This window comes from Mesoplodon densirostris, chromosome 7 (assembly GCF_025265405.1).
Source record: "Mesoplodon densirostris isolate mMesDen1 chromosome 7, mMesDen1 primary haplotype, whole genome shotgun sequence".
In the NCBI taxonomy this organism is placed as follows: domain Eukaryota; kingdom Metazoa; phylum Chordata; class Mammalia; order Artiodactyla; family Ziphiidae; genus Mesoplodon; species Mesoplodon densirostris.
This window is the reverse complement of record NC_082667.1, coordinates 116,153,628-116,166,833: the sequence shown is the minus strand read 5'-3', so window position 1 is coordinate 116,166,833 and position 13,206 is coordinate 116,153,628. Positions and strand designations below refer to the sequence as shown.

General features: G+C 52.9%; 1 protein-coding gene across 3 annotated transcripts in view; it reads right to left on the bottom strand.

Annotated features, from left to right (window-relative positions):
* Nucleotides 1–13,206, bottom strand: part of GRAMD1B (GRAM domain containing 1B) — a 60,359-nt gene that overhangs the window by 12,647 nt on the left and 34,506 nt on the right. For all 3 annotated transcript variants that reach the window (XM_060103185.1, XM_060103183.1, XM_060103184.1), the window contains exons 4-11: nucleotides 12,536–12,620; nucleotides 11,946–12,049; nucleotides 11,106–11,201; nucleotides 9,647–9,727; nucleotides 6,159–6,274; nucleotides 4,156–4,312; nucleotides 2,671–2,860; nucleotides 898–1,041 (exon numbers count right to left, since the gene is read on the bottom strand). In XM_060103185.1, the coding sequence (XP_059959168.1) occupies nucleotides 898–1,041; nucleotides 2,671–2,860; nucleotides 4,156–4,312; nucleotides 6,159–6,274; nucleotides 9,647–9,727; nucleotides 11,106–11,201; nucleotides 11,946–12,049; nucleotides 12,536–12,620 (973 nt within the window). The remainder of the gene's footprint in view (nucleotides 1–897; nucleotides 1,042–2,670; nucleotides 2,861–4,155; nucleotides 4,313–6,158; nucleotides 6,275–9,646; nucleotides 9,728–11,105; nucleotides 11,202–11,945; nucleotides 12,050–12,535; nucleotides 12,621–13,206) is intronic.

The window sequence follows — 13,206 nt, the reverse complement described above, 5'->3', positions numbered from 1 at the left end:
GACTGTACTGACTGCCGACTGGCCCCCAAAAGGAAGCCAACGGGAGCCTGAGGGCCGGGGGTGGAGGGTGAGAGGAGGGGGCGTCAAAGCAGAAAGAAGCTCATTGTAGCACGGCCGAAATCCTACACAAGGCTCCAGAATGCTGATTGTTCTGGGGCTCGGGCAGGAGGTTCTGGGGCCACCTACGGGGGAGCTGGCAACACCAGAGTCACTGTGACGAGGGCCTGGGATCCTTGGGACCAAGTCCTCTGCTCCGAGGCACGACCTCCCCGTGCCCTTGGCTCACCCCTCCTCCTGGCAGAGGGCTTCGCCAATGCCCAAGGGCTCTTCCACAGACCCGGACCCTGAGCAGCCCTGCCGGTCCCTGCGGTGCGGCCGAGCAGGGGCAAGGAGCACACAGGTGCAAAGCATCAACTCTGAGAGCCTGAGGTTTGAATCCCAGCTGGGCCCCTTCCTATTAGCTGCATGACCTTGGGCGTCTAATAATGGTCTGAGTTTCAGCGTCCTCACTGGTACCGTGGGGATCACAATCCTGGCACACAGGGCAGACCGGAGGACTGAACGAGACAGTGTAATGTGCCTGGCGGACAGCAGGTGCCGAAAGGACGTGGGGGCTGCTACTCTCTACTAGACAGTGAGCCCTGGCGGATCCTGTTCGCCGCCAAGCCTTTGGGGCCCGGCACCGAGGGTCTGGGCACCGCGGGCGAGCGTACAGCCGCGGTGACGCGGGGAGGAGTAGCCGGCAGGGCCCCCAGGAGCTCCGGCACCGCGTGAGGCCAGAGAGGGGGTGCCCCGGGCCATCAGGCGGCCTGGAAAAGGAGGGCGCTTGGGAGGAGAGGAAAGGAGGGTGGACAGAGAGGGAAGGGGTGGGGGGCCCCGGCCCCGGGAGGGACGGACCTGAGAAGCGTCGCTGCTCCATGAAGTCCCGCTGGAAGGGCGAGTCGGTGAACAGGAGGTCGTACAGCTTGTCCACGCTGAAGTTGAAGACTTCATTCACGTACTGCCGGCCACTCAGGTCCTCGTAGAAGGCCTGGACCTCCCCTGCAGAGAGGATGAGGAGGGAGACAGGGAAGGTGAGGGACACCCCCCAGAGCACTTATGTCTCTGTGGCTAATGTGGGAACGGCCACCAAGGCTCAAAGGAGGCCGCGGAGTGGGGCAGCAAGGCCCTGGCCTCCGCCGTCCGTGGCTTTGCGTCAGTCGGCCGCCTTCCTCAGCGGGCGTGCACGTTACGGACTCTAGCTTTACTAAGAGTTTGGGAATGTGCTATTTGCCTTTACACTCTCAAGCCTTCCTAATTAAAGTGATCTGAGACCAAAGTCTAAATAAATGACTACTTCCTGGGCTTGCCGGAACCCAGAGGATCAGTTATCAAGAGTCTGTAAGTTAAACCACAATTGACAGCAAATGTCATCGCAACCCATGACACTGGTGTGTCCAGGGACACTGATGAATCTGATTTTACAAAAGCTTCTGAGGCTGGTCTGGTCTGCAGGGCCGTGATCTCTGCGCAAAGTCTGCTCTCCTTCCATAAGGCAAACTGTATTGTACCCCCTTCAAAAAATTTCATTTTCTACAGGAGAGAGTTTCCGAGTACAGGTGAGTTGCTCAAACCCCAGCATTCCTCTTGAGCCCTCGGCACCCCAAAGGCCCTAATTACTGCACCTGCAGGGGCTGTTGTCTGATCTCAAGAACAACGCTGCCATTTCTGGCATCCCTGTGACCCTGAGAAGGCCAGAGAGGAATTCACGAGCATCCTGGAGCGTCCGTGCCCATGACTGCAGGATCAGGACTGTGGCGCACAGCTCGGGGGATTCTCACTTCTCAGTTTACATGACGGCACGCCGGTTCTTAGGCGGTGCCCACCTGCGCAGTCCTTTGCACCGACCCTGCACCCCAGATGGCAGTGGGCAAGGCCACCACAGGTGAGAATACCCCTACAGGTGACTCACAGGAGACCGTCCACAGGTGGGTAAGTGAGCACTGTCTGCACAGCCTCGCAAGTCAGAACCCACCACCAACTCAAAGGAAGTAAGCCATCAACCATACTCGTGAACACTGAGGATCTGGCCTCTCGCCCTGGAATGTCAGAGGCAGCGTGTTCCCGAGGGAGGGCTAGACACCAACCCTACGCAGGAGGGAAGCAAGAAGCTACCCACTTAGACGTATGAGAGAGAAGGGTAGTCTCCTCAGTCTGTCTGACCAGGCAGCAGTCTAGGTCCGAAATCCCCAGGCTGGAGCCACCAAAGCCAAGCGTCTGCTAAAATGTGTTTCCAGGGCCAGCGGCCTGGCACTTTGCTTGTGGCGTATACGTGTAAACACTGTGAGGGGCAGAGCTGCAGGGCACGCCGGTGCCAATGGGGGGCACATGGAGTGACAGACTAAATGGCAGACAACCTAACACAACACTGTAAAGCAATCATACTCCAAGAAAGATGTTTTAAAAAAAAACTGAAAAAAAAAGAAAAAGACAAATATGAAACGACAAGGATACTACGGTGAGTGCCTTGAAAAGGGATGTTTGCTAATAACGAGTGCACCTTCTGCTTTACCCACCCACCCTTCCGCCAGGAACCAGACTGACTCCAGTCTCCACGTGGGAACGTCCGTTAAGCCTTCAAACTGTTTGGAGACAGGAAGTGCCCTTCTGCCCCCGCCGTCAGACACCCACCTTCATCGTGGGTGTCGGAAGAGTCACTGAGCTCGGTGGGGATGTCCTCGTTGTCGTTGAAGTCCAGCGAAGGGGAGTTCACGGGCGCGATGATCTCAATTTTCTCCCCGATGATGCTGTCGATGGCGAGCTCCTTCTCCAGGGACCCGTCGCCCTCCAGCACCTCCTCCTCCAGGGGCAGGCCGTCAAACTGGGGTGGGGACAGGGCGGTCAGCCTGGTCTCCCCTCCAAGAGGAGGTGAGAGAGCTGGCCGCGGGAGCCCGCACGCTCAGAACGCAGCTGCTCGGGGGCTGGGCTGTGGGGGTCAGGGGTCTCCCCAGCTCTGCCGGGGAGGACGGGACACAGCACAGGGCCCTGCCCTTCTCCTGACACCAAGCCCTACACGTGGGCAGAGGCAGCTCCGTAGTCCAGCTCCTCTCCTGGGGCCAGGCCTCCACCGTCCTGTAACAATGTGGCCCTGCCTCCAACCAGTGCCCTGTTTTCTGAGAGGCTCAGAAGGCTTCCTAAGCAGTTTTTTGTTTTTTGTTTTTTGTTTTTTTTCGGTATGCGGGCCTCTCACTGTTGTGGCCTCTCCCGTTGCGGAGCACAGGCTCCGGACGCGCAGGTCCAGCGGCCATGGCTCACGGGCCCAGCCGCTCCGCGGCATATGGGATCCTCCCAGACCGGGGCACGAACCCGCATCTCCTGCATCGGCAGGCGGACTCTCAACCACTGTGCCACCAGGGAGGCCCCCTAAGCAGTTTTTGATTCATTCTCCCATTAGCCCTGGGAGGGAATGGGTACAACTCTTTACATTTTCAAGTCAACCTCAGAGACAGAAAATGGAGACTAGGCATCAAATGGATGATGCTTTTATTCTAAGGCCAAGTGGTCTGACCCCTAAGCCACTGGAATACAAGGCTCCCCTTTCTGGGAACCCTTTCTTCTACCTGCCAGCTCACACCCAGACACTTCCCTCACCAAGCTTCTATTCCCTCTATAACCAAGTCCCGGAGGACAGAGTCCTTCTTACACATTTCTGTCTCTTCTGCAAAGTCTAGCACAGCAGGAAAATAAACTGGAGTGTCTACACTAGGAGCTCCCTCACGATTTACGGAATGAATGAACCGATAGCAGTTCCGCAGTCCTCTCTTCATGTACAACTTTGACTTTAGATCGAGGCAGTGAAAAAAAAAGACCTGGAATAGTTCTCCACCAGTGGGCAGCCCACCAAGAGCAAAGCTCACACAGTGGATTGAAATGGTTCTCATCTGCTCCGAAGCCAAACAAAACCTGGAACCCGAAGCACCAAGAACCCAGCTCTGGATTCTACACTCATTTGAATGGAGAGAGTCCTTCTGCCCCAGGATGCCTCCCTGCATAAACCGACCACAGTGGGACCAACCTCCCCTCTGCCTGCTCCCCAGGTTGGGGTCCCGTGGAGTTAACAAGGCTGGGAAACACTGCCCCTGGGCTGGGTGGAAGCAAGGGGCTCCCCGCCCGTACCGAGACGGGCGCTTCGCTGCTCCCCGTGGATGTGAGCGTGCTGTTGGTGATGGACTTCTTGGGCAGCTGTGGACTGGCATCCGGCTTGGTCTCTATGCTGCTTTTGGATGAGCTGTCATTCACTTCATTCTCCTCTACAGGGATCTCCTCACAGTAGCTGAAAAGAGACGGTGTGAACCCACGTTAGCCTCAGGGGCCAAGACGGCAGACTCACAAGAAACTCACACCCATCGATCCATCCAAAACTATGGGCTTTCCTGCTTCTCTCCTTTGCACATGACCTTCCTCAAACCTCTCGCTGCCCCCGAACTGCTCTCCTAACACCTCCTTCCCACCTGACGCCCCCTCCCCGTGGTAAAATTCTGTCCCCAAACTCACCTTTTCTAGGCACCCTCCTTAGATTTATCCCTCCCTAAATACGAAAACTGTCTGTCTTACTTTCTTTTTCCATTGGCTTCCCATCCCACCCCAACCTGACCATGTGAATCAAACATCTGGGCTCCGAGCATACATCTGATTTCCCACAGTGACCGGGACAGGACTCTGGACATGAGTGCCCTTCGCGGGTACCTGCCCAGATTCTGGATCATAGCTAGCAAACTTCTCTGCATTGCACACCCGAGGAAAAACCCTCCTTGAGATAAAGGCAGGTGCCCTTCTGCGGACACTCCAGGGATGCCGTCGGAGCCTCCCCCAAGGGAGAAATCATCATCACCGTCGTCATCAGCATCTAACTTATACTTTATGTGTTACCTCATCTGGATGCATAACATCTCTGAGCAAATCATTCCCTGCGTTTCAGAGATAATCAAGTAGATACTCACAGAGGCTAAGTGATAACTACTATTAAGTGTCACAAGTGGTACTTGAGCCCTGGGCTACGCACCACACGCTTGACATTCTTTCCTTGCTGTCTATTCCTCTTGCCTCTCACGTGACCACCAAGCCTCTACCTTCCAACCTCAAGCATATTGTGTCACTCTGCAGTCCCATCTGTCTTAGCCTGCCAGCAGCACGTGGTGCAGCGATAGCCCCTTCTCCTCACAGCGTCCTTCCCTTGGCTTCCAGGATACAAAAACTGTCCTAGCGTTCCTCCCCCCTCACTGAATGTTCTTTTGTGATTTCTTTTGCTGCCTCTTTCTCTTGTTGAGTGTTCCCAGGCCCAGCCCCTGAGCTTCTTCTCATGTTAATTCAGTCACCTGGTGGTCTCAGCCACTAGTAACCACCACCCCCCACCCACCCCCCCGCCCCGAGGTTTTGTCCCTAGCCCAGACCTCCCGGTGAACTCCACACTCACACACACAGAGTGACCTCTCCACGTGGCTAACAGTCATCTCAAACTCAACTCGCCTAAAATCAAGCTCCTGACCTTCCCCCACATCTGCTCTGCTTATAGTATCCTCCGTCTCAGTTCAGAACAATCCCATCCTTCCTGCTGGTAAATCCTTAAAGTCACCTTTGGATCCTTTCTGACCCATCAGCAAATCCTTCAAAATGTGTCTGGTTCTATCTTCCAAATATATTCAGAAACTAACCACTTACTGCTGTTTCTACCGCTACCTTCCTGGTCCAAACCACCATCACCTCTCATCTAAATGATCTAAATTATCTGGCAGCCTCTCAGCCAGTCTGCCCTGGCTCCCCTTCACTCTATCTTCAACCCAGGAGCCAGAGTGATGTTAAAATGTTATGTCAGACCTCATCAATTATCTATTCAAAGCCTTCTCTGGCTTCTCATCCCCCTCTGAGGAAAAGCCAATCATCACACTGACCCAGCGGCCCTCAGAGTCCAGCCCGACCTCCCTGACCTCCCCGCTTCCCACCTGCCCTTTGCCACCTGCCCTTTGCCTGCTGGCCCAGCTGCCGCTTCTGCTCCCTCCGCCTGGGAAGGGCCTCCCGGGGCCTCCCTCACTCTGCCAGGGCCTTACTTAGATGCCATTCCCCAGCCGCCCTCACCCCTCTGGAGAGGCGTCCCCGGGCAGCCTGCCCTCTGCCGCGCTCACCCCATCGTGTTGAAGTCGTCATCCGGGGGCACGTAGTCCTCGTCATCACTGGTAAGGCCCAGCTCGTTCCCGTAGCACTGGTGAACGAAGTGCCAGAGCTCCTTGGGGCACAGGGGCTGCAGGGGACAGCAGATGGGCTCTGACCCTCCCTTCCTCAGGACCCCACTCTCCACAGAGGCACTGAGTTGAGCTGGACTCCCCCAAGGGTAGGAGAAGCCAAACTCCACCCTCCTGGGCTGGACTAAGTAGAGGGCAGCGCCTCCACAACAACCCCACCCCCTGCTCTTCCCTCCTCTCTGATCTCAGCAAGACGCCCGTCTTCCCCCTAAGAATATGGCTTTTAGTAAAGCCAGGAGCTTGGCCTGTTCCCTCGACTCAGGTTTGCACAGTGGGACCAACAGGCCCTTGAGGATGGCAACCGCCCGCCTCTCGCTCCTGTGGGTGAGGTCCGGCCTTAAGCGGCACAAACCCAAACTCCTCTGGGGCCAAAGTGATCACAGAGCTTCTGACCTGGACTCAGAATGAGCGCCAGAGGCCCTGGGGCCAGTCTCGCCCACGCTGCAGAAACCGCCTTATACTAACAGTGTCACACAGGTCCTGACGGACCTGATCCAAGATGGATCAGGTCCAAGAATGAGGTGTGACCTCAAAAGGGGCCCATCCCACAGTTGGGCGGTTCCTGTGCTTGGAAAGAAGTCTACATTCTCAGAGTTTCAGGGGGCTCAAAGGTCACTGCATCCAGCCCTCTCTTCACTACTTGAATACTTCCTTCTTTATTCTTAATTACAATCAGTCTGCCTACAGTTCCATGTATTAGTTCCATAAACAGTTTTTCTCATTTCACTGGGTGTCTACATGTCCTCCTCAAAAGCACTGTCCTAAGAAAAGTTAGCTCTCATTGAGGTTCAGAGTTTTGGAAAAGAGGCAACGGAATGTCAAAGAATGAAGGTCAAAGGTGGAGACCATGGATGAGTCCTAGGTTGGGAGGAGGGAGAGAAGGTGGGAGGGATAAGTATGTGAAAAAGAGAGGCATTAAGAAAAACGGAAGCAGGGACTTGCGGTGGTGCAGTGGTGAAGAATCCGCCTGCCAATACAGGGGACACGGGTTCGAGCCCTGGTCCGAGAAGATCCCACATACTGCGGAGCAACTAAGCCCGTGCACCACAACTACTGAGCCTGCACTCTAGAGCCCGCGAGCCACAACTACTGAGACCACGTGCCACAACTACTGAAGCCCACCTGCCTAGACCCTGTGCTCCGCAACAAAGAGAAGCTGCCGCAGTGAGAAGCCCTCGCACCTCAACGAAGAGTAGCCCCCGCTCGCCGCAACTAGAGAAAACCCGCATGCAGCAACAAAGACCCAATGCAGCCAAAAAGAAAGAAAGAAAGAAATTTATATAAAAAAAGAAAATCAAACTTAAAGAATGTTCCCACCAACGGATTTGATAAGGAGTTTGAGCTTTCTCTGACCCCATCCTTTCGAGGTATGGTTTAAGAAGCAGGCAGCTGGCAGGATGCCATGAGCCAGGTCTCTGGCTAAGGAGAACTGCCTGGAATGGCATAGTCGGGGCTCCCTGTGAGCCGGAAGGGTCTGGGGTGGCAGCTCTCTGTGCTGGCCACCCCCTCCCCCACCCCAGTGCCAGAGGGAGGCACCTGCTTCTGTACCTGGACCTCCTCCCTCCTCCCAGCGGCCTTTACATACACCATCCACCCTGCCCGGGACACATCCGCGTCTCTGCCAATCCACGCCCTCCTCTTCTCCACAATTCACCTGCTCCACGCAGCCTTCCCTGACCAGCCCACCAGGCTCAGCTTGTCTGACCACAGCCAGGCCAAGTACAACAAGCAGACCCTGATCATCAGGCAGAATTCTGATGTGATTTTGTGAGAGTTTTTGTGAACCATATGGACGACCCTCTGTCTTAGTTAGAAATGACAGTGGTTGTGAGCTCAAAATTCAGACCTGCCAATGGAGACTCAAACACATTTCTCATTTTACCATTATCCATGGCTGATAAAGGTAGACGATCAACTCAGAATAAGTTACCAGGATTTATACGAAGGCTACAGACTTTCAGGTTAGAAGAAACTCTAAATAACAAATCTATTTAATTTTCTTTAGACAGTAATAAGTTTGGGCCAGAGTCAAGGTAGATACACACATAAATTTAAATACATACAAGTCATATATATAATTGTAATTACAATATTATATAATTATATTACATAATTGTTCCCCCAGGTCTCCTTCCCTGGCTGGGAGGCTGTTTCTCAACGGCCCCGGCATCTGCGTGCACAGGCTGCACAGCCACGTCTCCATCTGCATCTCCCACAGTGTCCCCTTCATCCAGGTGATCAATCGGTGGCTGTGTTAACTCTATCTTCCTATTTTCTGCATTTCTTTAAAACTTATTCTATTGAAGTATAGTTGGCTCACAATGTTGTGTTCATTTCTGCTGTACAGCAAAGTGATTCAGTTATACATATACATATGTATATAGATTCAGTTATATACATATATACATATATATGCTTTCTTTTTCATATTCTTTTCCGCATGGTTCATCACAGGATATTGAATATAGTTCCCTGTGCTATACAGTAGGACCTTGTTGTTTATCCATTCTATATACAAGACTTTGCATCTGCTAATCCCAAACTCCCAGTCCTATTTTCCGTATTTTTGATGCTCTAGCATCTGAGGCCTTGCTGACTGGGGAAGGCCTGCCCCTTGCAGGGTTAGCTAATTCCTAGAGATAGAAGTCACCCTGCCAGGGAGACCACCTTCCCTATGTAAACCGGCCAAGCCAAAGCCCACACACCAAAAGACCTTGTTTTTCTAGCTCTTACATGCCAGGCCAATACTCTGTTGTGCTAATTACCCCGGGGCAGTCTCTCTGGAGACGGTCTCTCTACCCTGAAGCCCAGTGAAACATTCAAACTAGCCAGTCCAGTGAGCTGCTTGGCCAGCTCACCCTGCCGCACTCATCCTTTCCCATGAAAACCTGCAATGAAGGCTCTTGCCCCTGCTTCCCCCTCGCTCTCTCTGCCTCCTGACTGACCTCGAGCTTCCCCGTGTGGCCCTGCCTGGCATGCTGGGCCTCTGCTTCTAGGGATCTGTGAGTATAAAAACCTCTTCCTTCATGACAGTCATTTGTGTCTGGGCGTCTTACCGCACCTGATTAAAACAAACCCCGGTGCATTTTAAAACAGTGGGAACGCATTGCCCTGTCAACAGGGCCTTGCTCCAGGCAGCAGTGAAGCTGTTCACATAAGAGGATGTGCTACTCTCAGCACCTGGGTCACCAGCCGTGGAGGATATGTTACCGCGAGCCTGGAGGACTTCCAGAACCAGGAGAGGCATGGCCTTCTTTGGAGCAGGCCAATGTCACAGCAAGAGCAATCACTCCAATGGACCCCCACCCAAGGGGAAAGAACATTCTAGGTGGGTGTGCATCCTGAGGCTGAGGGAGCTGGGCAGGACTCACCTTTTCCAGGAGAGCATTCTGCCAGAGCCGGAACATCATCATATACGTCCTATCCCGGGCCCCAAATGAAGTGAAAAAGTGCTGGATTGAAAGAGAAAATGGCAAGAAACGTCTGTTAAGACTTACAATATAGTGAATGGAGACACGGTGCTCCTTCCTTTAAGAAAGGCTCCTGAGTCCATCCTCAAATACTGCGGACACTCAGTCACCTGTGATCCCAGCACAGGGGCTCTGTAGTGAACGGGGTCGGCACACCAGGGACCAGGGACCTGGGACCTCTGAGTCCGCACTGTTTCCATGTCCTTCAACGTTCACCCACACTTTCGTCAGTGGTTCTCTTTCTGGTTTGAAGTTTTCACCTCCATAAAAAATTTCCTGCGCCTACATACACAGACTGGGTGAGTGGTGAGCTGGGAACCAGCCCAAGGGAAGGAGAAGGCAAACCCACTAACCCACTCACCCTTTGATTCATCAATTCAGCAAATACTTGAATATTAGTGTGTACACTACATGTACACACACTAATACATGTGCACACACTCTTCTACATGTTTTGGGCACAGTAACAAACGAAACAGAAAGCTCTTATGGAGCTTACACGTTCGTGGGGACCTTTCATAATGTGTGGGAAGAAAGCGACAGAAAACCAGATTTTACTGAACACGTTCTAGGTGCTTCACAAATGCTCCTTCATTTAAACTACACAGAAGCTTTGGAAAATAAACATAACTGCTAATACTTAATAAAGAGAAACCGGCTGGGGAGGTTAGGTGACCTCTGTAATCACAGAGCTGCTTCATGCCAGAAACAGAATTCAAAGCAAAGACTATCGGACCCCTAAGTCTCAGGGTTCTTGCCTCTGAAGTGCCTGAGTTCAAGGGCACTGTAGACCTGTGTTCAGTCCAGCCCTAGCCCCGAAGCTATCAGTTTTCAGGCTCTGGTTAAAGGTCAAAGATCACAGTGTTTCCTCCGCTCTAAATGTTATCTATCACATTTTCCCCGTGCTGACGATATGGACAGTCTGTTTCCTATCTGACTCCTCATTCCTCTTGATGAGCTGTCCTGATATATGATGATACAGCTTACATTTTTATAGCACTTTGCAATTTAGTGTTTTCAAGTGTGTGAGGTCATTTCAGACTGTTAAATAGGCGTTGCTGGCTCCGTTTTACATTTACAAACTGGGGCTCAGAGAGGTTACATAATGTACGTACAGCCACAGGACTCTAATTCAGGTGTTGGGGCTCCAAGTCCAATGCTCTGCCACTCCACCTCGCCCCCTGCTTGGACCCCAAGCACCCTGCCCACCACGGAGGTGGCTCCCGTAATCTGCATCACCTTACCACCTCTCACCCCAATCCTACTGGCCTCCATATTAGTGCAACTGAAGGGCAGAAATCCAGGAGTCGGGGGACTGGGGTTTGGGGGAGCAGAAAGTCCAAGATCAGACTCCACTTACCTTTTCCGAGTCAGTGCAAACTTGGATGGCGTTGGGAATGAGGCGGGCTGTTTTTTCTTTAGTCATGGAGCAGATGTCTTTCAAACGAACGGTCAGCTGGCATCCACACAGAAACAGAGAATGGATAACAAGCAAGAAGAGACATATTAATAGAGTCAGGCAAAGAGTGTTCACACGGCACCAGTTCAGCCAGAGGAAATCAGATCACAGGCTGCATACTTCTAAACCTGGAAGGGGCCTCCTTAGAGATCACCTGGTTTGACCCCTTATTTCAGAGGCCACACGGCGAGCCTCGCCCAAGGTTCTCTCGATTCTTGGTCCAAGGAGCTTTGCTTTCTCATTTCTACACAGCCTGATAAATGTGCAGAGGTCCCATCACGATTCGCCACTTACAGAAACACAGGACACTGGCACTGGATGGGACCTTAGAGTCATCTAGTCTGTCTTTTCTCACTTTCTTTTATAAGATTAGGAAACAAGGCAAATAAAGAATAAAGGACTAGCCTAAAATCACACAGCTAATTGGATGCAGAACCCAGAAAGTACAAGCCCGTTCTCCTGAGTCCCAAGGCCAGTGCCCGTTTTACCCTTCTCTTCTGCCTCCGTGGTGCCTCCTGCCATATAGTTACCTGCACTTCCCCCAAATCAAATGCTCACCCAAGGGGGAGGGAGGGGAAGGCATGGTAGAGAGATCTGTCCTTCAAGATTCAGGTACGTGCTTTTGTGAATTACGCAAAGGCCTGGGCAGAGTATGAAGTCAACCAAAGGACAAAAGTGAGGGCAGCTTCCTCAGCCACAACCCAGGGGGACAGCCTCAGGGAGCAAGCCCCAGGTCTTTACCAGAGTTTCCCAGCGGAAGATGTTGCTGTAGAAGCAGATCCAGTTTTCAGAGAGGTAGAGTCGGCCCTGAAGAAGAATGTCTCTTTGGAGTGCACAGGAGTAATCTGTGGTAGAATGGGGGACGGAGCTCAGGGACAGGGAGCGTTCTCAGCAAACCAGTACAATCAGGCAAGCCATCCCCCAACAGCCCCGGGAAGCCCAACTGCCCACCATGGACTAGGTGTGTGAAACACTAGTCTAGCGGCCAAGGGAGTCCCTAGCATCTCCTGATCGGGCATGGGAAGGATGTGAACTACGTTAGAGGACGAAAGGCCGATACAATTCAACCAACGCCCCTCCTCCTCCACAACTTCCCCAGCCCCTCCTCCGCCGGGCCATCTGCAGGGACAAGAGTGGCAGCGACGCCTCCCAGGCCAGGCTCTCTGGAGGCCATCACGCAAATGGGGCTCAGCCCTGAGTCCCCCCTGCTGGAGCCAGCTCCCTGGACATCCTCGCTCCCTATTCTCAGACAGATGCTCTTACTTGGGGAACCTGTACTCAGAAGCAGCCTGATTGCCTTCCTGCCCCCACATGCAGGTCACCCAGCTCACCAACGATGAGGCGCTCCGTGTCTGGAAGTTGCTTAAAGAGCTTCCTGAAGTCTTCATTTCTCTGCTTGTAAGTGGGGCTTAACACCTGCGTGACAATGGCCAAGGTTAGCAGGATGTTCCCAGGTTTGTGGGCTGGGGAGGTGCGGGAGGAGCACCTGCTTGCGTGTTTCAAGGCAAAGCTGAGGCTCTATTGCGCCAGAGACCCCAGGAGTTAGGCAAAGGGGGCTTGGTAAGGAAAAACACGGTGGAGAGAATTTGATGCTGCAGAAGACTTTATACCCAGTGTCCATCAGTGAGAAAATGTCAAACATACTAAGCAGGGCCCATACAACATCCCAAGTGGACAAAGGAAGGAGGGACAGCTCTGGGCTATTGCTGTTCTGCCTCTGACAGCAGGAAGCACCACCGTTGACAGTGAAGCAGGCCCAAGGGGACCAAGGGGACCCCCACCCCCACCCCCCGGCAGGACCCAGGATATGACGGTGCCCAGTGCAGCCCTCAGAAGAAGTTGTCATCATGAGTAACACAGTTAGCACTTGGCTGTGTCTGAACTTCATGATTGGAAAAAAGAAATCATGAAACATAAGACTAGTACAATGTTATGTCAATTATAGCTCAATAAAACTGGTGGTGGGGGAGCGAGGAATTACACCTTTACAAAGAGTGGACTA